The sequence below is a fragment of the Microtus oregoni genome, unplaced genomic scaffold, assembly GCF_018167655.1.
Source record: "Microtus oregoni isolate MIOR12 unplaced genomic scaffold, Mior012 000009F_ref0000495, whole genome shotgun sequence".
Classification (NCBI taxonomy): Eukaryota; Metazoa; Chordata; class Mammalia; order Rodentia; family Cricetidae; genus Microtus; species Microtus oregoni.
Window position 1 is genome coordinate 26,957,506 of NW_024543068.1, and position 25,099 is coordinate 26,982,604.

General features: G+C 45.7%; 1 protein-coding gene across 3 annotated transcripts in view; it reads left to right on the forward strand.

Moving 5' to 3' along the window:
* Nucleotides 1-25,099, forward strand: part of Cdkl1 (cyclin dependent kinase like 1) — a 43,147-nt gene that overhangs the window by 15,637 nt on the left and 2,411 nt on the right. For all 3 annotated transcript variants that reach the window (XM_041658444.1, XM_041658446.1, XM_041658447.1), the window contains 7 exons: nt 4,695-4,816; nt 12,014-12,086; nt 14,970-15,060; nt 15,960-16,160; nt 18,111-18,193; nt 21,702-21,758; nt 24,219-24,374. In XM_041658444.1, the coding sequence (XP_041514378.1) occupies nt 4,695-4,816; nt 12,014-12,086; nt 14,970-15,060; nt 15,960-16,160; nt 18,111-18,193; nt 21,702-21,758; nt 24,219-24,374 (783 nt within the window). The remainder of the gene's footprint in view (nt 1-4,694; nt 4,817-12,013; nt 12,087-14,969; nt 15,061-15,959; nt 16,161-18,110; nt 18,194-21,701; nt 21,759-24,218; nt 24,375-25,099) is intronic.

Below are 25,099 nucleotides of genomic sequence, written 5' to 3' on the forward strand. Positions count from 1 at the left end.
GGTAGCTGTGGTTGAAAGCTACAGGGTACGGTCTGCGAACCAGCTTCAAGACCAAGGTGTCTTCCTGATCCCCTCCCCCGGGCCAGGGAGTTATGGACAGAGGGGAAGGATGTGTCTTGAGATGCCAAATCCATAAGTCTGGTTCACCGCCCATTGCAGGGTACCACAGTGGCTCACAAAACCTTCCAAATGAGAAGTCCTCTGCTCCGTCCCCCTCCACCCCCGCAGTTCACTCCCCACGCGACCTCCCATCAGCCCCATCACTGAGGACTGCTTACATTTAAAGGGAAGCGAAGGCATCATGCTCTCTCTTGCCTGTGGGGACCTGCTTTCCTCACTACCTCTTCCTCACCTCCGGATGTTCAGGTTCTTCGGACTTCTTCCTGTGTTAGCCAAGTCTTCCTACAGCGCCTGGGGACACTCTGGCTTTATCTTGTTCTAGCTCTAGAAAACCGGACAGGTGTACTTTGGACTGTTGGAGTCCTGTGATATGGAAGGACCAAGAAGAGCAGCTTCCTCCTTGTGGACCTGCCCTATCTCTTTGCTGTGTCAGCATCCTCTCATTGGACAAATCTTTGTTCATTCTTGCTATCTTCCCTTCCCTTGACTCTCAGCTCTAGTTCCATTGCCACATTCTTACTATTCTGGTATCTCCAAACAGAGTCTTTCTGCCATCTCTCTCTGTGCACTCTCTCCTCTGGTCCGGGTTTTTTTTTTATTTCCTCTTCTGAGCTATTCCAAATCCTACGGCCTAAAGCTCAAATGCTGAGGGCTGTTTATCACAGCTTGCTGCATTTCCTGCCCATGACTTCCCATTACACCTAAGAGAGAATGTCAATTTTCAGCCCACCCGCCCCGCAGGACCATGTTCTCACTAGCTGGCTGGCCATTGCCCATGAACGTCACCCGCAGGACACACAATTTCAGTTCCTTAAAAGGCCTATGTGTGTTATGCCCAAATCCGCGAAGTCCCCCAAAAGCCAACAAGGAGACTGAGTCCCATATGTAAAAGCAAAGAGCCTTTACTTTATGCAAATTTGCAAACTCGGTCTCTCTGCATGTCCAATGTATTGGAATAAACGGAGAGCTCCGAGCTCAGTTAGAATTGGGTTTTATAGTAGTAAAGATGGGGGTGAGGGTTTTTTGAGGTTCAGGACCCCTAATTGGCTAACATTTGTCTACCGGTGTCCTGGTGAGTGTGTGCTGGCAGGTGATCCTATCTGCAGCGGTTGGAATGTTAGGCATTTCCTTTGGATGGTCTGTTCTTGGGTGGTGCTCAGGTAATCTGGGTTTATGGTCCTTCCTGCAACCAGGTATTGCTTCAGGGTAAACTACTGAGACTCAGGCCTCCGTTAAACTTATCAATGGCTGAGTCCTATTCTGGCAGGTGATAATGGTTGGAAGTAAAGAACTTCCTTTGGGTGGTCTGTTCATATTTAGCTTATCATGGCTGGCTCCGACAGTGTGAAGTCCTCTCCTGATAACAGCCCAGCGTCTGTTTCTGGTGTTCACAGGGGGAGGGAGGTTGTTTGCTTTGGTAGGAGAATGGTTGGATAAGGGGCCATTAGGAATTGTTGCTTTCTTGGGTTGGAGTGAGTATCTTTGATGGATACAAAGTTTCAGTTTTGTGCCTAAAAAGAGTTCTAGAGATGGACTGGGTGTGAGAAATAACTATCTTCGTTTTATATTAAGAATACTGGAGTCTGGAAAAACGTGGCAGTTTATTTTACAACTTTGCTAAGCTGGGCATCAGCCCAGAGAAAAGGAAAAAAGAAGAAGAAAAAGAAGAAGAGTGGTCTTAATGGAGTTAGTACAAAACAGTGGTTTTAAAAATCCTCATCACAGGGTTCAGTGGTGAAGAGCACTGACTATTCTTGCACCAGACCAAGCTTTGATCAGCACCCATGGTAGCTCACAACCACCTGTAACTCTAGTTCCAAGGGATCTGATGCCCTTTTCTGACCTCCACCAGGCACCAGGCACACACATGGCAAACAGATATACATGCAGGCAAAACATTCATACACATGTATGAAACATTTGTGCACGCACGCATGCCCCCCCCCCACACACACACACAATTTCCCTGCCTGCTGAAGTCATTGGTTGAGTTCTTCAGGTAAGTGCAATCTCCCCAGGGTCTAGCATTGCCTATCCCCATAAGAGTCCCATCCTATTTGTTTGCTACTTGTTCTTTTTTTTTTTTTTTTCCTGAGACAGGGTTTCTCTGTATAACAATCCTAGCTATCTTGGAACTAACTCTTGTAGACCAGGTTGGCCTCAAACTCCCAGAGATTCAGCTGCCTCTGCCTCCCCCGTGCTGGGATTAAGTGTGTGTGCCACCACCTTCCGGTTTAAGAGTCCCATACTGTTAGTTCAGGATGCAAAGCTTTATCTAACGTAAACAATGGGGCTGAAGATGCCTGTCCAGGTCCAATGGAAGCTCCAGTTCCTTAAACTCCAAAAAGCAGTGTATATGTCCAGAAATGACAGTCTTAACCCAGCTCAAGCCGGACTACAGAAGGATTTCTGGTGGTTAGATAAAAGCCAGTATTCCTCAGCTTGTGAAATGGGTTTCCTTCCTGCCTGCCCAAGGGAGTCATTTCCCTTGCCTCTAGCAGAAGGGATATGTAGCTCTCCATTGACATATACTTGTGGTTGCATATTAAAGCCCATGCTGGCCTCTAGACTCCTAAAGTCCCTAGTCACAAGTGTCCATTTATGTATTTCAAAGTCTACACTAGCATCCTGATTGCACCAGATCTGGGCTTCCCTCCTCCAGCTGCTCGATCTCCTTCTAACCTGCTATTCTCTACGATTCCCCCACACCTTCTTTCTGACCAGCTCCACTATTCTCTCTCGTTATTCTCTGCTATTCCTGCTTCCCTAGTCCAGCCGTGTCAAGTCTGCATTCTCTCTCTGCTCTGGCATCTTCCAGACACCTCTGGCTGCGCTCTCTCTCTCTCTCTCCTCTCTCTCTCCTATAATAAAAACCTTTCCCCCAATGGAAAGGCCGTTTCAGTAGTCTCCATTTTGGTAGTTTCCTTACTGCACCCCATTCCTACAGTTCTCTCCTCTGGTATGTGAGCTCAGTCGCGTGGCCGATTGCCTGTAACTCTTCAAGCCTAGGATAAGGCAAGAGTGCCTAGGCAAGCAGGTGACAGCTGGAAGCCAGTGAAGAAAGGGCCTCCTGCTTATCCATGTGCGATGCTCCAAGGAGCTCTAAACACAATTCATGTTGCTCCTATGCATTTTTAAATGCTTACAAATTGGATTGTATGAATTTTATTACTAGGGGAGGGCTGTTTCAAGACAGGGTTTGTCTGTATAGTGCTGGCTTCCTAGAACTTGCTCTGTAGACCAAGTTAGCCTTGAACTCACAGAGATCCACCTGTTTTGTCTCTGAGTGCTGGAATTAAAGGCCTGTGCTCACACTGCCTGGTTTATCATGCTACTTTCTATTAGGGAGAAAATTTAGCATGATATAGATAACACTTGACTACAGAATCCTTGTAGGAAACCATTCGTAGCTGTTGGGTTACAGTGTGAAATGTTCCAAGAGACTCTTGTCCTTGAACATTTGGTCGCCAGCTGATGGCATTGTTTTGGAAGGTCGTGGAGCCTTTAGGAGCTGGAGCCTCGCAAGGAAGGTCACAGGATCCATGGAGGAGGGACTTGAGGTTTTATAGATCAGACCCACTTTGTGACATTCTCTGCCTTCTGACTGTCAGGCAATGTTATCAGCCACCTCATACTCCTGTATCCCTTTAGACTGTAAGCCAAGCAATCCCATAAGATGTTTTTTGTCAGGTATTTGCCACCATAACAAGAAAAGTAATGACTGTCAAAGATTATTTGGAAAAAGAGGTGCAAAGTGCCAGTGTTAGAAACCGTCAAACAATAATGAAGTAGACGCTAATGGTAGTTATTGGTTATAAAGCAAGAATGGGCACTACAAAGAGGGAATTGACTGGGAGGGTGTGCGCATGTATGTGTGTGTGTGTGTTGTTACAAATCTCTTTTTTCTTTAGAAAAAGATTTATGTGCCAGACATGGTGGTCCACGCTTTTAATCATAGCACTCAGGAGGCAGAGGTAGGTAGATATCTGTGAGTTGGAGGCCAGCCTGGTCTACAGAGTGAGTTCCAGGAAAACCAGAGCTGCATAATAGAGAGACTCTATCTTAGGAAGAAAGGAAGGAAGGAAGGAAGGAAGGAAGGAAGAGAAGGTAAGAGGAAGGAAGGGGTTTCTACTGGAATTATCTGTCCTATGTATAAGGTATCCATGAAACCAGAGCACATTAAACAAGTAAGTGAAAACAGTTACTAATCACACATTAGTAATTGCTTATTATTTAATACTATGAGAGTTTGAAGCCTCTGGGGATTCTGACCCAGGGGCACAGGAGCAGTCTGGGAGAACTCCTCAGAGAGGATACTTAACTAGAGCAGCTGTCCCTTGCTTAGCCAGTCTTCTCAGATCTCTTTGCTTGCATAACCCACGCGTGTCCCAATCACATTTCCCTTCTAAGTCTCTGAGAAACAGCCCGGGAAGAGAGACTGGGTGATCCTGATTGCAGCCTCCTTCCACATACAAAATGAAACCCCTGAAGGGAAACAGCTTGATTTTTACTGGAACTCCGAGAAAGATGCTCACAACTCAGGTTTACTACCATCCTGCCTCTTGTGCTTTCAGCAACTCAAGCATCCTAACCTTGTCAACCTCCTGGAGGTCTTCCGGAAGAAGCGGAGGCTTCACCTGGTGTTTGAGTATTGCGACCACACAGTGCTTCATGAGCTGGACAGATACCAGCGAGGGTGAGTGGCCATCCCTTACCACAGAAACGGACAAAGCAAAGCTCACAAGGAGTCATGAGGGAAAGTAGCCATGGGGGACTTTTTTTTAAGGCTGTATAAGAAGCCATGCATGGCGAAATAAGACAATTGACAGGTTGAAGCCACCCTGAGCCATAAACCCTGTCTCAAAAGCAGACAAAATAAAATAAAATCAAAAAACCAAGTAAACAAAAGTAATGATCACTGTATCTCTGATGCTGGGTTAACAGGCCAGAAATTTCAAAAAAGAAAAGTGTGAAATAAGTTACAATGTCATTTCCATGAAGAACTCGTGAGTAACATAATAACATAAGAGACAAACCTTGTCGTCCTTGGTCCAAGTCTCTGCATTGAAGTTGCTGCAGCCTCTCTGAAAGAAGAAGGAGGAGAGGAGATACTTTGTGTCCAACTAGGGAAGTGTAGCAGCTTGGACTTTAGAAGAAAGCATTTCTAAAGAATGGGGATGCACACCTGTGATTCCAGTTCTTGGGAGGCTGAGGCAGGAGGATCACCAGTCTGAGGCCAGCCTGGGCTACACAACAAGACTTTGCCTCAAAATACATACATGCATGTATACATACATGAATGAATGAATAAATAAGTAAGAAAGAGAGGCAGGGAGAGAGGAAGGAAGGAAGGAAGGAAGGAAGAAAGAAAGAAAGGAAGGAGCACAAAAGTAGAAAAAAACTAAAACAACCTGAGTATTTGGTTCGCTGCATTAGTCAGGACGTCTTTGGTACTAGTGATAGAAACTGAGCTTGAGGTGAGCGCCAGTCGAGAGCGCAGGCACAGGCATAGGAAGCTGTAACCGGAAGGAACTGCTGTATGTGTGGCACAGGATAGGAAGAACTGGGTAAGGAAGGTGCAGGCTAGAGCATGGCCACTGCAGTTTCTCCAGGGGAAGGAACCTTCTGGGTGAGGAAATAGCACATAAAATTCACTGGATTCCTGAGCGGCCGGCTGCAATGATGCGATTATCCCTGGAGCCATTTGCTATGACTGGAAGGAGAGAGAGAAAAATTACTAGTAGGTCATGGGAGTTAGAATTGAAAATGAGTCAAGAAAAAAGGCTTCCTGGTGGAGGCAGCATGCGGTTCAAAATGGGGAGAATTTAGAGAAGCTGGTAAGGGAAGATTAGCCCATTCTTTTCTCTTACTCCTTGGCTGGGGAAATATGGAGAGTGCCTCGCAGGTCAGAGTTGTGGAATAGTGGACTGACCCCGGCTTGTGTCCTGACTCAGTAGCCAGAGGACAAGATTCTTCTCACATTTCTTCTCAGCTTTGTCCAGGAACTCACTCTTCCTGTGACATTGCTCATATATGATCTGTCATGACCTGGTAAATGAGATTAAAGCTGCTTGCAACTTGTTAACGTCCATGAAGCAGGCTTTTCACGATCCAGAATGTTAGAGGCAAGAAGACAGGCGCCCCCCTTCAGAGAGTCATCAGCACTGAGGAATGATGTCTTTTTTTTTTTTTTTTTTTTTTTCTCGAGACAGAGTTTCTCTGTGGCTTTGGAGCCTGTCCTGGAACTAGCTCTGTAGACCAGGCTGGTCTTGAACTCACAGAGATCCGCCTGCCTCTGATGTCTTAAAACGAGAGAGCATCTTCTGTGTCGATATTTGCTCTTTCCAGAGCTTGCAGGTAGCACTCAATGCAACTTCGCTAGTGTAATTTCTGCTGCTGTGTGGTACAGCGAGACACTGCAGGGGATGCGGCTGCTCACGGTTGGTCCATTTCCCTCTGTTCTTATACAGTAACCAACACAGAAGCCTTCTGGAACCTCAAACGGCATATAATCTGCCCATGTAACAAACACATCATTAACTGTGTCCCAGAAAGCAGCTTGCTGGGTGTCCCCTGATCTAATCCAATCCTCTCCCTGTCTACCCAAAAGCAGCGACAAGTCTCACATGTTCCCGACTTGAACAATTCAAGACTGCCTGCCCCCCTTTAGAAACCCGCCACAGCCGAGGTTATTATACCTCTGCTTTTGAGCAACTGCCTGAAGCAGGATCCCCACGACCTACCTCATCCTTGGGTTTGAGTCATCTACTCCAGCAACACGCAGACCCCTGGGAAATGTCTGCTCAATTTGCTGCTTTATTACCAAAAAAAAAAAAAAAAAAGGAAGACCACAAACGACAAACAGGGTCAAGCATGAGAGGTGTATGGAGTCCACGCCCTCTGTAGATGCTCCATTCTCCAGGAAGCCCCACAAGTTCAGTCCTCTGCAGGCTCTGCAAACCCTGCCCTTTCGGGTGCTGATGGGAACTCCACTGAGTAGGCACGGTTGCTAAGTGACTGCTCAGGGAACTCAACAAGAACCTGTCTGTTGAGATTCTTCTTGGCTTATCTGTGATTCATTCATTCATTCCTCCAGAATCCGGGACAGGGCCCCTGGGGATGAGGACGGTGGCTTTCTTCGTGACCACCTATCTCTAAGACAGAAACGAGGGTTGGAGGTAGGGGGATGGGAGACTGAGTTTTTATGACCTGCCTTCAGGAAGGAGTTATGAATCAGGTGTAGTAAACTCCGCAGGTAGTCAGAGACAGATAAATGGGTGTGTGTGCTTTGTGCGCATGTGCGTAGCACAGTGGCAAAGGTTTAAGAGAAACAGCTTTTAGGAAGAAGGACTTATTTAAACCCCTGGTCTCAGAGACTCTGGCTCACGGTTGACTGACTATGGGTTGGGGCCTGAAGCGACGCAGGATACCATGATGGGGAGGTCGAGATAGGGCAAAGCTGCTTATCTCACGACCAGCAGGAAACAGAGGAGTAACAGGAAGGGTCAACATTTGCCCTTCAAGGCATGACCCCAGTGACGGACTTCCTTCAACAGAAGCCCTGTTTTCTACAGCTCCACTCTCCCCCAGTAGTCTATTCAGATTTTGAGTTCATTGGCTAATGACCCTACGTATATTAGGTCAGAACCCTTGTCATCTCGCTATCGCTGGAAAACCCCACACAGACAGAGCCAGCGGCCTGCTTCACTGATTTTCTCTGCACCCCGCGATCCAGTCAAATGACACGCAGACTTACCATCAGGACAGAGAGGGGGCGGGGAAGGGAGCAAGAAAACCTTAGCTGGGATAATGGCCAGTCTTGTTAAATTTGATGAAAGGCATTTTACCTACGGAGAAGGCTCTCACCAGAAGTAGGTGTGGTTGCAGCCAAACTGTCTCACTGTGGCGACAAAAACAGACGGCCTCCGTTCCCCCACCCAAACTCTTTGCTCCTCATAATGATTATAAACTGATTTTTTTTTTCATAAATCGCTGAGCCTTAAGCCAGTAGTCAAGGTTTATACGTAGATGTTGTTATACATAGGGTTGCTGCTCTGGTTTTATGCATTGGGCTGGCTCATTTGTTTGGTTGTTCACCTCGCTGTAGCACAACAGACACTGTCTTGTTGTGCTGACAAAGCCCCCTGTCTGGAGGGCTGGAGACCATGGCCACAGTGGCCAACTTGCCAGCTGCTTTGCCGAGAAAGCGTCTCATGCCTTGGGTTCTGGGATGAGTTCTCTGCTTTGCCAAGACACTTTTATATGTTTTACATGCATTGGAATATCATCTTTAGACCTATTATTAATATAAATCATTACATTAAGTTATATTATTTCTAGCTAGTCTTCCATTACTAAATATTCAAGAAGTTCTCAGCATTTGGTCTGATAAATAAGTCTACTGTAAATTTTTCCTACAAATAGGTTTTTCTTTTTCTTTGCTTTCCCTTTAGAAGTTCTCAAACCAGGACTCTCAGGTATACATTTCCCCAAACTGAACAAATTACCACCCATAATGCAAACAGATATATATTTTGCTTATAACTAACTCTAACTTATTATAACTTCAGTTCTATTACTAAACTATTTTATGCGTGAAGTCTATCAAGTGTATAAGGAAGAAATAATAGCAACCCTGTCCAATCTCTTCTAGAAAACAGGGACGAAACATTTCCCAAGTAATTTTATGAGCCCACTCTATCCTGATGCAAAAACCAGATAGAGACATTTCAAATCATTGATGAGTGTTTCTCATGGATCCAGGAGAAAAATCCCTACTAAAATTATTAGCAGATAATGTCGTGTAAAAAGTGGGACATTGACATTTCCTAACCTAACATTTTTAGATAATCTAGGCTTCCTGTTTCTAAATTTAATTTATTTTATGTATATGCGTGTCTTGCCTGCATGTACATGTGTGTGCTATGCGAATGCCAGTGTTCTCAGAAGGCAGAAGGGGGTGTTCATCTTCTGGAACTGGAGCTGTGTATGGATGGTTATATACTATCTTGTGGGTGCTGGAACTGGAGCTGTGTATGGTTATATACTACCATGTGGGTGCTGGAAACTGAACCTGGAACCTCTGCAAGAACAGCAAGTCATCTCTTCAGGCCCTGTAGGCTCCCAGTTTTGACAGATGAAGATTTAATTCTCATAAATCATTATCCCCCCTGCTTCCCTATACCAATTCTCCAAATGCTTACATTATTAATTTAATATTAACTAGTCTATACTGTACCATTATACCATCATAGTTTTATATTGTATTTTTGCTGTTTTTCGAGACAGAGTCTCCCTATCTAGCTTTCACTGTCTTGAGACTCACCTTATAATAAAGCAGGCCGGCCTTGAACCCACAGAGCTCCGCCTGCTTCTGCCCTCCCCCGTGCTGGGATTAAAAGCGTGCACCACTGTGCGAACTTTCTTACTGCATTTTCTCTAAATATCTTTTTTTGCCCTTCAAATTGCCTTAACCCTATTGAGAATTTCCCCAGTTTTAAAATAGCCTCTCCACTTCTCTGCAGGGCACTACATCTGATTCCATTCGTCCCTATTCATTTCTTTCTTATTTCCTGTTGCACCCTTTCTTTAGTCCCCTGTGTCAAAGCCTAATGTCCAGCTGTGCTCCTGGGATCTCCTTTTGCTGCTCTTGCAATCCCCCCTGAATTTCTCTGCAGTTGAATTCCTTACTTCCTGAGTTTCCTGTCTTCCTCTTTCTGGGTATACTTAATAATTTTTCCCCAGCACATCTATCTCTAACTGTAAAAAGATGGTATACTTGTTGAGAAATCAGATTTTTTTTTAACTTTGCTTATTTATGTGTTTTATGTGTGCTCTTCTCCTCATGCACACCAGAAGAGGGCACCAGATCAGATGGTGGTGGGAGTTGAACTCAGGACCTCTGGGAGAATAGCTAGTGCCCTTAACCACTAAATTAGATGTTTCTAATCATACCTCCCCCGCACTACCACCTCAGCATCCCCTCAGAGGGAAGCAGACAGGAGTCATTTGTGTTTCTGGGGTAAAACAAGCTTCCCAAAGCAGAAGGAAAAAACACGGTGCAGCTGGGCGCCCAGCTTTCAGGTGGCAGAGATCAGGAGTTCGAGGCCAGGTCAGCCAGGCAACACAGTGAAACACTGTTTCCAAACAACAACCAGGAAAGAGCATAGCTCAGATACACTGGAAGGAGGCCTGAGAGCCAGCTCTCTTTATGGTCTTCCTTGGTAGATGGATTCCTGTCCACCCTCCCTGGAAAGAGGAGCTAGGGAGCTGGCCACTGTGTGGTTTGTACAGTGTCAGCACTGAGAAGTGTGTGATAGTGTGCTCAGCATTAGAAGAATATTTATGATATGATGTTATAAGTCCTCTTGCATTATTTATCTTGGGAAAAGTCTTTGGAGACTCAGTTCCTTGGCACTTATGACTTTATGTTGTACAGTCAGTGAATAAGTACAACGCGTTTTTCTGAACAAGAGATGGGTCCGGGAGCTTTGGAAGTCCACTTCTTATTCGTATCTTTCTAGGCCGTTTTTCCTGATGGGTGAGTTTTCCTGGTGTTTGTGCCTGTACGTCACTAGAACAAGGAAGAGGATTTGGTGAAAGGCTACCTCAAGCCTGAAAACAAACCTAAAACAAATCCAAAAACTGTCTCTTCCTGGAGGTGGCCTCCTCATTTCCGGCCCACTGTCCCTGTGTCTGTCCAAGCATCCTTTGATTTGCCTGAAAGGATTTCCGGCACATCTGGTCCGTGACAGCAGTGGCCTTGTGGCCTCTCCCAGGGGCTAGAAGTGACTTTCTGTGATCACCTTTAAAGCTACGTGCATTTCCTCCCTGGTCTGCACGGCAGCTTTGGCTGAGGGCCACAACAATGTTTAATTTTCAATTCATAAAAATAATAAGTCCAGCGTGTATGTGTCCGGGGGTGGTCTCCAAAAATAAGCAATTCTCTTTCTAATCACTCCTTTCCCTATACTTAACATGCTTCTTTCCTGATGAGATGCCTCTTTCCGTTCACACACAGTGGCTGTCAGGGCTCCAGACTGCCATGGTTAAATCAGCCATGACTCAGTGAGGAAGGGATGGAGAAAGTGGCCCAGTTAGATGCTGTGATGGGGAAGGAGCAGGAAGATGTGAGGGTGATGCGGTTGTCAAGGAGAGGTGTGTGTAGGGAAGGGAGTGTGATGCTTATCTGTGCTCTAATTATTTTGAACTTTAGTTATACGGCATGCCACATAAACCTCTTCCTTGTCGCAGGAAAACCTCACTTCTCTCCCTTCAAAGGAAACAAACGGTGCAAATAGGCATCCGGAGATGCTGCGCGCAGGGGACGTCCTTGCTTTAGGACTGTAGTCTAGAGTACCCTGAGAAAGACACAGCATTGTCGTTCGGGCTGTTTAGTCACTAACTTTATGTTAGTAAGGTCTGCATCACAGAAATGGGGCCTGGTGGCCCATGCCTGTAATCCCAGCACTTGGAAGCTATACAGGATGAGCCTGAGTTTTAGGTCAGTCGGGGCCACCATAGCAAAAAAAAAAACAAAAACAAAAAAAAAAAAAAACATGCCTCAACTCTCTCCTAAAAAACAAAACGAAACAAAACAAAGAAAGAAACCGAGGAGGAGTTCAAGCTTCAGGCAGTCCCAGGATAAAAATACTCGTTGAAATCCCTGTGGGCTTTCATGAGTCTTCCCTGTAAAAATCTGTGTTTGTTAGCTCGATTTCCCTCCCGTCCAGCAGTGTGCTGGCCACACACTGTTAACACTCTGGGTCTCAAGAGGGTTGTCTCCTGGGATGTTTCAGTACCAAAGCCTGCCCTGGTTTGGACTGGGTTTCTTGAGCTGCATTCCACGGCGGGAATGAAGAATGTGTTTGTGCTGTGTTTTGTTTTTTATTAGGGTACCAGAGCATCTCATGAAGAACATAACTTGGCAGACACTGCAGGCTGTAAATTTCTGTCATAAGCACAACGTAAGTCTCCTGCTTTCCTTTGAAAACTCGGGCGGCTTTCCATAAGCCACGGCTGAGCCTTGTTCAAAGTTCCTGTCACACCTTGGTGGGTATAATTTTTCATAAACCTGGCCGGCATAAGAGGCTGAAATCCCTGGCTTAACTATCCCTTTGTATGCAGCTCTTATGACTCAGACATTTGAAAAACTACTTAGGGGCTAGAGAGATGGCTCAGCGATTAAGAGGACTGGCTGCTCTCCCACAGGACCTGTGTTCAATTCCCAGCACCCACACCGTAGCTCACAACTGTTGGTAGCTCCAGTTCCAGGGGCTCTGACACCTTCCCACCAATGCATATAAAATAAAGTTAAATAAATTATTTCTAAAGAAACTAGTCCCATTTTTTTTTAACTTTTAAAATGTGAAGCTGAAAGCCCCTCACTTACTTAGCCTGTGATGGCTTGGTTTCCTCAAAAGGCTTTGAAATCCGGAGGGGCAACCCCAGAGCCCTCATGCCTGGTCAGCTGCAGCTCCATGGGTGGAGTCCCAAGCCCAAGGTTCAAGTGTTAGTGTCTGCTTTGGTGAGATAAAAATGCTAAAGCTGCCTCTGGTTCTCCTTGCCACAGCTGGGCTGGAGAGAGTCACAGTGGAAGGCAGCCCAGGTGACAAGGCTTCATAGATGCTGAAAAACCTGCTGCGCTCTCCCGCCCCACACAGTGCCACCTGTAGTGGCATTTCATTTGTATTTTAATAAATAGTCTGAGTTTTTATTAATCATGCTACAGCTGCCTGCTTTTGGCCATGGATGCCAGCTTCCTGGGTTGGAACACAGTTGTGTACTTGCTCAGAATGGGTGAGGCCTTGGGTTTGACCCCCAGCATGGCCATCAATGGACTTACCCATGAATCAATACAGCAAAAAGGAAAAAAAAATAGATTCCAACCGCTAAATGCAAAATTCCCAGAGAGTAATTTTAGAATTTCATTCTAGCCATGAGTACCATTGAACTGCAACTGTTAGCTCAACTCCCAGGTCACCCGAGCCTGAGGGGTTAGATCTCTAAGAGTCTGCCCAAGTGAATTTCTTCTGAAGTTGCTTTTCAAGAAGAAAATAAGAGAACAGCTTTTATTTTGCTTTCATTAGCTGAAGCCTAGAATCTTTGTCAGAGCTGGGGTGGAACTCCATGGAAGACCTCTTGCCTAGCGTGCATGAGGTCTTGGGTTTGGCTCCTAACACCGAGAGAAAAAAAAAAAAAAAGCACCGTTTTACAGCAGAAGACATGGACAGTCCACAGTCCCCGTCCTTGTCATTGGTGGTTAGCATTTTCCCAGCAAGCCAATTTCAGCATGGGGGTGGCAGGAAGGAGAGTGGAAGAGGCACAGAGGGAAGGGGGGGAGGAAGGAGGGAGAATGAGAAAGTTAGCTCTCCAGCCCTGGCGGGGAAGATGGAAGAGCTGTGGACGTGAAGACACGTAGCATACACAGCTCTCTAGAGAGCCCCAGACTCCGTCCATGCGCTGGGGGCGGGGGATGCTAAATTGGGGAGGGTGCCGAGTGGGGGGAGGGTGCAGAAGCTTGTAAGGAATTCCCAAACAGAGCGAGAGCACATTCTTGCTTCTGAGTCCCTCTGCCCATATGTCATCGTGGCATTCAGGGAAGGGCCTATTTATAGCAACACGTAAAATGGCTAGTGAAGGACTTCGGACCCCGGAGCCAGCGGTTACTGAGAAGCAGATAGCGGAACTTAACCCTCCCCCAGCCTTTGCAGAATGAAAATGCTGGTGGGAAAGGCCCGATGCTGCTCTCTCAGCCCCCACCGTCCTTTGGAGTGGGAACTGCTGGGCCCACGAGGAAACTCTGTCCTCTTTCCAGATTCTAGAAAGTCAAGGATAACCCCAAGGGTTTCAGGCGGTAGGCCAGCAGTCTCTTGGGCGGCAGAAAGATCGACATTTCCCAGCAGAGAGGAAAACCCTTGGAATATTTTGTCCCAACTTAATTTCTAAATGGAATAGTTGGTTAAAAGTTGTTGACTTAAGAGGTTTATTAGATTATTTTTTTTCAAAGAAATTGTCGTTTAATAAGAAAGGCCTGCATAGCTTCACCCTGTTAAAGAACGCGGCTAGATACCAGGTGATGAGGTTGCACAGTGCAGGAGCCGCCTGCGCCGGCAGAACCCTGGCCGTGCGGTGGGACAGAGCTGACACCTAGCGACTCACCCCAGAGGGTGAGGCTGCAGCCTGCGCTTGTTTATCTTGTCAGGACAAATGTCAGAGCTGCAAGGGAGATCTCTTGGCAAGCACGGCTTCCCGCCCAATCTTCCCTGCTTATCTCAGCAGGCCCAGGGCTTGTCCTGTTTACCGAGCAGGCCGCGTTTTGGTGAACCCTGCTTATGCACCACGCTGTAGCTCCAGCTACAGGCTGTGGGCCTCGGAGCCTTCGGTCCTTTCTCCTTCACCTGCAGCCGGCAGGTTAAGTGTGACTCCTAGTTAAACACGAAGTTCCCCTTTCTAATACAGAGTGCATGCGGTATGAGGTCACTGGTGGAGTGCAGTGCATGGATAAGGTCCTGGATTGATCTCCAGCGCTGGAAAAAAAAAAAAGTCATTTATCTGAAATTCAAATGTAACCAGTTGTCTCACATGTCTTGATTAGCTGAGGCTAGCCCCTCTCCTTTCCTTTGTCCTGTCAACACTTCTAGGTCTTTGGGGTCCTTCAGGAATTTAAAATGATTCTGTCTATAGGGATGGTACTAGCTCTAGTCTGTTGTTTTCATATTCAATGGGCTAATGAAAGATTAAAGTGACGTAGCCATCATGTGCTAAATATCCCTGCCCTTTGCTCGCTCACACGGTAGATGTTACGGTGGCTCCTTCATAACATTCCTGTCTTGCTTTCTTCTCACCAGTGCATACACAGAGACGTGAAGCCGGAAAACATTCTCATCACGAAACACTCGGTCATTAAGCTCTGTGATTTTGGGTTTGCACGGCTTCTCAGTGAGTACCGCTTTCTCTGGGGTAAAAGAAACATTCTTGCTATGAGAGCTGGTCTAGATACTACAGAAGGCCCGTTCTTGTGTTCTGCCTAGGAAATAATCTTGCTATAAATTAACATTCTTGCAGAGTTTTGGAAGGGGATATAACTTTAAAAATGCATAGACCCTCAATGGTTTAGATGCGTGGGCTATGTGTAAACTGTACCACAGGAGTTATTATATATTATAAGGCATGCCAACCTCCTGATTTCTACCCTTGCCTCGCTTCCCCCCTGAACTAACACTCCCCATAAGTAATGCTTTAGACGGGTGGTCTTTAATCTTGGCTGCCTGATTAACACCCGAGGAACTTTAAAAACTGTACTGGTAAAAGTTAAGAATATTTCCTAACGCATGCTCCTTACCGACACAAAATTCCCAATCAAGCTGAATCAAAACAAGCCAAATTAAGAAATATCCAGGTTTAATGGGAGTTCTGTGCTCTCGGGTGGCTCCAGGGGGAACCACTCTAACGCAAGCACCGGTAGGAAGGAAATGGGAGACCACGTGTTCCTCTTTTGGGGGCTCATTTAAATACCCTGGGGAGTGGTCCTGACCCCTCCCTGGGCTGCTGGGATTTGGAGTCCAGACCAGGCCTGGGGCTGGGATAGATGCGAGGGGCTGGGGCCTAGCTCCCAACTTGACAGTAACCTTGGGCCCTCTCCAAGTATTCTGATAGTCAGATTGGAATGAGGCCAAAGCATCAGTAACTTAAAAATTCCTAGGGCCAAGTGATGGCAACTAGCAGCCAGCACTGAGAGCAGTGATCTGAACAGCTGTAAGCTTCTGAGGTCAAGTTCCCCCGCTCAGTTTGGATTCTGGACTTCCACTAGTCTGTTTCCACCTTCCCTCACTCACCAGCTGGACCAGGTGACTACTACACAGACTACGTGGCCACCAGGTGGTACCGCTCGCCTGAGCTGCTGGTGGGGGACACACAGTATGGCCCCCCAGTCGATGTCTGGGCGATTGGCTGCGTCTTTGCTGAGCTGCTGTCCGGAGTGCCTCTGTGGCCGGGAAAATCTGACGTGGATCAGCTCTACCTGATAAGGAAAACCCTGGGTAAGTGTTATTTCTGCCCTGACTTTTAGAGAACTGGCTAGCTTTCCCCGCGACAGCGCCACATACCCAGCTCACCAGACACCAGGGAACTTCGGAGCCTCACAGAAACGGCGCCACGAAAAGTGTCTACAGTTTATTTGGATAATGATAATGACTGCTTCTTACTGAGAATTCACTAATTGTCCAGAAGATCAGGACTTCTGTCTTGAGCTTGCGTTGGATCCAGCTAACCTCTAGAAGCCTCGTCTTGGCAATGCAAACACTATAAGGACTTGATGGTCCCAGCCGCTTTCGTGGCCGATTTCATTTTCATTTCCAGAGTGCTTGGGACTAGAAGTGTTGATGACTTTGGAGATTTGGATGGCGTATCTTAGAGATGGGGCCCAAGCCTAAACAGAAAATTCATTATGTTTCGTTTACACTTTACCCACATATCCTGAAAGTCATTTCACGTAATCTCTTTAGTGTGCCTGTGGTTTGCCTGTGACCCGTCACCTGATGTCGAGTGTGGAATTTTCTACTTGTCGTGTCGTGTCCGTGCCCAGCTTCAGATTTTTTTATTAGGGATGCCAAGCCTGAACGAGGATATGGTGATTCATTCAGGTGTCCTTGACTGCAGCCGGCCTGGCAAGTTTTGGATTATTCAGACTCTGTAGCAGAGGAAGCGCCTTAGCCTTCTAAGCACCAAGAAGAAAGACTGGTTTTTCTCGCACCATTTTTAGTTATATTTTAATTTTGTCTTGCTTTTCCTCTAGCACTAAGGTGAATGATAAGGACAGAAGAAGAAAAGGAAGGACAGTGAAGAGATCTATAAACAATGACTATTCTTTCCAAAATCCAGGGGGTTAGATTTTACTCTGCTACAGAGCCCAATTTAAAGCAGAATTTCTCCATAAACTCTTAAAGTATCAACAATCACCAGGGAACTTTGTCTTCCCAGATACTGAAAGCTGCCTGCGAGTGAGACTGTGGTTCCTATTTTCGGTACCTCCACCAATGCCTTATACAATGCAGCAGCCTCCTTAAAGCTCAGGCAGGAACTTCCTTGACCGTTTTCCCCAGTGGCTTTTGGACACTCTCCTCAAGTTACTCAGCCTTAGTGGGGAAAGGCTGTAAGGACTCAGGGATATGTGTCTCCTCTATGCACATACATGAAATTAATTTTTAAAGCTAGTACGTAAGCTAAGGGGTTTCATTACAGCATTTTCAGACATATGAGTCACCATCCTAGAGGCTATATTTTTGCTTGCTTGTCTACAGTAGAGCGAGGACAGGTAAAATTGTAAACCTTAACCCTAGACGGGCTGAGCTCTAGTTAGCTAAGAGCTGGGATCATCTGGGTGACAGCACCACAGGCTTTGGAGGCCTTTGTGGTCATTTGTGCCCACCCCCGGGAAGCCCCTCATTCTATTTCCTCAACAGAAGTCTTTCACGGTTAGATCCCTAGGACTTTATATGAAGACACTGCCAGCCCATTCGGCGGCCATGGCTACAGAATGAGCGTCATTTAACAGGAATCTAGAGCTCTACTTCGGTGTCTCACGCCGTAAATGCTTCTAAACAGTAGATGACGTCGAGTTTCCAATAGAAGGCCACCTGGTGAAACAGGACGAGGTGGTTTCAATAACAGGACGAGGTGGTTTCAATTCGGAAGTGGGTTCCTTACAGAAAGCAGAACTTCCATTAACCCGGCTGGTTACATTGTAAGCTCAGGGGGGCAAGAGCCTTGCAGCCTGCCATTTCTGCTCCTGACACACCGTCCCTGTAGCAGTCAGTGTAGGCTGCACTGCCTGGATGCTTCTCCTGCCGGGAAAAGAAAGCTGCAACCTTAGCAGCTGGAGACATAGGTCCACACTGCCACGGAGGGGCATGGGGGGTGGGTGGGGGAGGGAGGCGCAGCACCATGTTTCCTGAACAGTCCCACTTACTTCAGTCTCTTCTTGTCCAAAGGGGATCTCATTCCCAGGCACCAGCAAGTATTTAGCATGAATCAGTACTTCAGTGGGGTGAAAATTCCAGACCCTGAAGATATGGTGAGTAATTCATTTTGGAGGCAGCTCCTTAGATGGGGCTAGCTAGGTTTTGGTAGTCATTTTCCTGGGGCCCATGGCTCAGTCTGCATTGAAATTTTTGTCTAAGAGTGACAGAGAAAATTGGAGCAAGCTGGTGGGGAAGTCTTAGAAGGCCCTGGGAGCAGAGGTTAGCCCAGCCTGTGGGACAGGAAAGCTGCACTGATTGCCGGGTTGTAGCTCTCCATCACAATGGTCATCAGCTCTACACGGATCAACTTTTAAGCAAACCTAAGAATTGACTCATCCAGTGAAAGCAGCTACTTTCCCCCAGCATTGTCTAAATTCCCTTTTCTACAGTGTACTTACTTCCCAGAACATGGGAGCAAAACCATAATAACCCCACTCTGCTGCAGCATGGTTAATGTGGGGGAAACACTCCTTTAAGACAATCTAAATGCTTATATCCCCAACCTGGTTTGGATAACTCATCTCAATGAAACCTTTAGACAAGGGTATGGAGGTGTGGCATTGACATCACTGCCTTGAGTACTTTAGTAGGAGGCAAAGTTACAGTTGTCTGTGCAATAGCTGTCATGCGGCCAGTAAACATAATTAGCTCTGTGTTTATTCATCTGGAAAAGCCTACAGCAGGTTGTTGAGTGAAGAAAGTGGTTATTGAACAGTGTAATTTAAATAAATATTTAATAACATACTTTTATTAAATGCACATAAAAATATAAAACATATGGCAATCTCTGGGAATTCATGGAAATTTTTGCTTTATTTTTCCTTTCAGAGAAGGTCTTAGTTTATAGCTCAGGCTAGCTTTGAACTTGTAAAAAATGTCAATTCTTTATTTATGAATATGGGTGTTCTTGTCTGCATATATGTCTATGCCTGATGCCCATGACATCAGGGCATAAGAGGTAGCTGGAAGTAGAATTACAGATGGCCCTAAGCCACCATGTGGGTGCTGAGAATTAAACCTCAGTCATCTGGAAAAGCAGCCGATACTCTTAACAGCTCACCCGGGGTTTGAACTTTTGATTTTCCAGCTCATGATCCTGAGGGCTGAGATTACAGGCATATGCCACACCAGACTATGTATGTGAACCTCTTTACATTTCTTTTTTTTTTTTTTTTTTTTTTTTTTGGTTTTTCGAGACAGGGTTTCTCTGTGGCTTTGGAGCCTGTCCTGGAACTAGCTCTGTAGACCAGGCTGGTCTCAAACTCACAGAGATCCGCCTGTCTCTGCCTCCTGAGTGCTGGGATTAAAGGCGTGCGCCACCATTGCCCGGCCCTCTTTACATTTCTTAAATAGTTAAGAAAGGATGTCTTTCTCTTTTTGGTTTGTTTTTCTGTTTATTCTTATTATTTGTTTGTTTTGTTTTGTTTTTGAGACAGGGTTTCTCAGTAGCTTTGGAGCCTATACTGGAACTTACTCTGTAGACCAGGCTGGCCTCAAACTCACAGAGATCCGCCTGCCCCTGCCTCCCGAGTGCTGGGATTAAAGGTGTGTGCTACTAGCACCTGGCTTTTTCTGTTTATTTTTGAGACAGCCCAGACTGACCTTAAACTCCTGATTCTTTTGCCTTCATCTCTGAAGAACTGGGATTAAGTGTATGTACTACCATGTCCAGTTTACAGAGGGTATAACTTTGTAGTAAGATTTTTGGGTACTATTTTCACCCCCCCCCCTCCATTTTGTTTTCATTTTTGAAATGTCTTCTGTGTTACAGTATAAAAGTATTTCATGACTTGGGGTGGGTGTAGCTCAGTGGTCAGTGCTTTCCCAGCAGAGCCTGGTTAGTTCCTAACACAGCAAAGAAAAGAGTAATAATAAAACTTCAGTTTGTGAGTCGGGTTCCTACTGTCTAAAAAAGCTGCTTTTAGCTGGAAACTAACACTTTGGTTCCAGATGGAAGTTCCTTTGGTTCCTTGCAGTTACTTTCTGTCTTTGTCCATTAGCAAAGCGTCCATTTCCCCAGGGCATTACCAGCACCGGGGAAAGTGGGTCACGCTGGTCCCGTTTGGAGAGGCAAGCTCAGCACCTGGCTTATGGGAAGCGACCCACTGGCTCCCTTGTGACCTGGACATCCCCAGTTCTGCACCAAATATCCCTTAGCAATTTCCTGGCTAATTGTCTGCTGGTGAAGTCTCAGAAATAGCCCCGGCTCTATAAATGAAAATCACCACTCCTGATTCCCAGGGGTCGTCCTGCAAGGGATTTCCTGTTGACAGAAACACAGGAAGCAGCAGCACTGGGCTGTGCTGGTTGAACAGCTGTGCTCTCTCCCTCTCCGGCTCAGGAACCCTGCCTAGCCAGGCCTGCTGCCTGCTGGGGCTGGGGAACTGGTTCAGCAGGCTGGAGGGACCTGGTGTATTCCAGTCAATGCAGGTCACCCTAGGCATTGTTCCTGAGATAGGAGGGCTGACATTTGCAGTGTGGGACTGCAGCATTGCCTACATTAGATAAATACACAGAAAGTGCGATTATTGCGGGGTCCAAAGCTGCACTGTCAACGACTAAGACAGGGGTACATTACCACACCCCCCCCCCCTTGTTAAATGGAGGCACTTCCTTTTGTGGTCATTAGCATGTGTGCAGTTGAGAATTTGTGTTGAGGCTCCCAGTTTAAAATCACGCTGCCCAGAAGCTCTGAACTACAGCCCAGCTCCAGGCATTAGATGGGCCTGGCCAATCGCGCCTGCCCCCAGCTCACACTACCATATTCACCCACAATGCACTGCGGACACTGCTGTTGCGCTTCCATCGTCAATGAGCGTCAATTAGGGTCAGTTTCAGTGGACAGCTCCTCACCTATTCACAGCAGTCCTCTCTCTCGGGTATCACTCTCAGCCCAGCTATGGCCTAGCGATTGGGGAGAGGGAGATGAGAGCCTGTTGGGGAGACTCTAAACCGCGGGCTGATCAGAGAAACAGCAGGCACTTGTGGGAGGTGACCACCGTGTTTATTCCAGAAATCCAATAAGCATGAGCTCATCTGGGTAGGGATAAAATGTATTTTGAAGTTTCCTTTATAGAAATGTCAATAAATGCAATAAGTGCCCCCACTTTGATAATGCTGTTAATTTAAGGGCCAAAAATTATTGTCAGGAAAGACATTTTATACAAAACAAGGCAAAACCCAAAATCAAAACAACAACAGCAAAAACAAAAAACAAAACAAAACAAAAAACAAACAAACAAACAAAAAACCCCAAACCCCAAAACTAATAACTTGGCATGTACATTGTTGCTGCTGTTTGTTTTCATTCTCGTCCACTGGTGTTTACTTACAATGCTACCTCCTTCAGGAAGTGAGTGATTAGGGAACAATATTGGAGAAGTATTCTGAGAGGTGAAGGGAGAAAGGGGTTATGGACAGTCACACGGAGGTTATTCCTGGTAGGAGGCAGAGTGGAGAAGGATGGAGGAGGCAAGGAAGATGCCAGGAAGACATTTAGTAGGAGGTAACTTTAATCAAAATGCATGCTGTCAATTAAAAGTCCCTTTTTCTTTTTGACAGGAAACCCTTGAATTGAAATTTCCAAACATCTCCTACCCTGCCCTGAGCTTCTTAAAGGTAAAGTCATGGTTTTCACCAGACCAAGAAGCACACAGTTGTCAGAATTGTCAGCTGATGAAATGTTCTTTAAAATCCTTCTCCTTTGAAAAACATCAATTTTGGGCTGGAGAGATGGCTCAGTGGTTAAAACACACCGGCTGCTCTTCCAGAGGACCCAGGTTCAATTCTTACACCCACATGGCCGCTCACAACCGTCTGTAACTCCATTTCCAGAGGATTTGACACCCTCACACAGACACACATTAGGAAAACCATCAATACACATAAAATGAGGATAAATAAATCATTAAAAATGTTTTTCTTAAAGAAAGAAAAACATCAGTTTTAAAAATGGGTCTCATTTTATGATAGTGAAAATATAAGCTTCTCACTTTAAAGAAATAACATTCTGCTGGAATTTTAAGTTTACATAAAATGGAAATTTTGGGAGGGGTGATTTGCAAAATGATCCGTTCCTTCAAAAAAGAATTCATAGCTGTAGGATCCTTAAAAATAACCCACTCCCAGGATGAAGAAATGCTAAGAGGTTAAGAGTACTTGACTACTGTTCCAGAGGACCCGGGTTCAACTCCTAGCACCCACAGCAGCTCACAATTGTTCCAGTGGTTCTGATAAAAATGTTTCTTTAAAATCCTCTTTGAAATACATCCAATTTTGGGCTGGAGAGATAGCCCAGTGGTTAAGAGCATGGCCTGATCTTCCTGAGGACCTGAGTTCAATTCCCAGCACCCACATGGTGGTTCACAACTGTCTGTAACTCCAGTTCCAGGCGATCTGACACCCTCACACAGACATACATTCAGGCAAAACAAAATCATTAAAAACGTTCCAGTTCCAGGGATTCTGATGTCCTTTTCTGGCTTCTGTGGGCACCACACACATGTGGTGCACAGACATACGTGCAGGTAGGCATTCATACATATAAAATACAATTAAATAAATCTTATTAAATAGTCAACTCCTGTATACATTTTAAAGTTGGTTCACACATATATTTTTAGAACTATTGCTTATGTAAAATGTGGCACAGCAGCAATTTGCAATATATAGCCAATTCCCGATATTTCCAAAAGTGGTCCAAGTTAACAGATGCTGTATACTTATGTGAAGTTGTCAAAGGACACACACAAAATTGAGTCAGTTTTGGGGGGTGTATAGCTGTGAGTGCTATCTGATTATGAGCCCCATGGTCTGTTTGAGGGCGAAGAAGGAGTTAAGAAGGATGTTAAGATAAAGGACTGTAGGACTGTGTGTCTTTCCTTGAGTTCATGTATGCCTATAATGCACAGACTGTTCTAGACCTAGCAAAAAGGCTAGTGGGTTCCAGAAAGGGGAATGGGAAAACCAGAGTGGTGGAGACTGATGACACTAGGAACTTTATTTCTACCATGTATGAACATAATTCTAGAATAAAAGTACAAAATAGCTAAATAAATTATTCCCATCAGTCACTGGAGCTGAGCTCCAAAATCGCGTACTCCCCTGTGGCAGGGCACTGAATGCCCTCAAAACGTGAGGAGGAGCCCCCCCCCCCCAACATTTATCCCTTCTATTTCCAACTGACCAGTGTTCAGTGTTTCACAGAAAACTCACTTCTCAGGCTAAAAAAGACTGACTTGGGGCAAGTGGAGAGTGAACTAGTGGTCAGCAGAGGCGAGGAAGGGTAGGAAGGAAGAGAGGCAGATGCTGGACAAACGATGCCAGCACACGCAGTCAGGGGTATGTTCTATGTGGGGCAGCACAGCAGGGTGACTGTAGCATAATTTGTTGCATAGTTGATGAGGAAACAGAGAAGAGTTAAGGCTCCCAACAGAGAAATGATAACTGTTTAAGGAAATGGGAAGCTAATTATCATTATTCATTTGTAAGCATGCATTTAATTATCACACAGCATCCAATACATTTGTATAACTTATGTATCAATTAAAATGATGAAAATCAGTGCTGGAGAGGCTCAGCAGTTAAGAGCACCTGTCCTTACGGAGGATCTGTGGTGTGGGAAGTCTGACTCCGGACGGGACTTAGCCTGTAAACCACAGCCACGTGGCAGTACACAGATGAATAGAAATGGGCTAAATTAAGATGTAAGAGCTAGCCAATAAGAAGCTAGAGCTAATAGGCCAGGCAGTTATTTAACTACTATAGTTTCTGTGTGGTTATTTCGAGGCCTCCTCCTACAGACTTGGGTTTGGTTCCCAGCACCCAAATGACTCAGCACCATGTGTAACTCCAGTTCCAAAGATCTAATGCCTTCTTCTGACCTCTGTGAGCACCGGGCACACGTACTGTGCATCCAGACATGCAGGCAAAATATTCAGGCACATAAAGTTTAAACATCTAGGAAAAAATTTGAAAGTGGTAAAGATTAAAAATAATGAATGTGCTCAGTCATTTAAAACAGAAAATAAAAGTCATTGCGACATCAGAGGACTAAAAAGGGACTCTCTCTTCTTCCAGGGCTGCCTCCACATGGACCCTGCTGAGAGGCTGACATGCGAACAGCTGTTGCAGCATCCGTATTTTGACAGCATTCGAGACGCTGGGGATCTGACCAGGCAGGACGACAAGTCCATGAGGAAGACCCTGAGACAGAGTCGAAAGCACCTGGCTGGGGTAAGACGCGCACGGCTTCACAGACTTTCAAATCACTTCGTGCCTGGGACCTGGTACTGAGCTGGAATCTAGGTTGAGTGATGCCACAAGCCACAGCATCCTTGGTACAGAAGTAGGAGACAGGACATCTGAATTATCAACCAGGGCCTCAGAGACATCTACTTCTTAAGGCACTTTCCCAAATCCTAACGTCGTCCTTGCCCTGCTGCTCCTGCTGCTACACAGTCTAATGGGCACAAACCCAGGTTGTGGCCAGGTCCATCATTGTGCATTCAGCTAAACATGTTTCTCATACTTCAGAAAATGAAACCAGACCTTTGTCATACCACCTCCAGTGTCAACACTGCAGGTTTCCCCCAAAATGGCATTGTTTTCCTTTCTGGTCCTTTGTCAACATGGACCTACTGTATACCTGCAGGATAGCACATTTAATAAGGGCTTACTGAATACCTGAAGGATAGCACAGTTAACAACGAGGGCCTACTGGAAACCTGCCGGATAGCACTGTTAACCACACAACAGGATCCAGCTGCAAACACAAATCAGCAAAGAATCCCGACTGCTGTAAAGTGGTTATATGGCCTCAAATTAAGTGGCAAAATCTGTAACAATCTAGAATCTAGTTGAATCGTAGCTAAGATATGTTGGCTGTTCTTGATCACTTTGGTTCCATGTAGATGTATAAGCTTCACATTATCCAGCTTCGGTGTCTTAGCTTTCTTCTG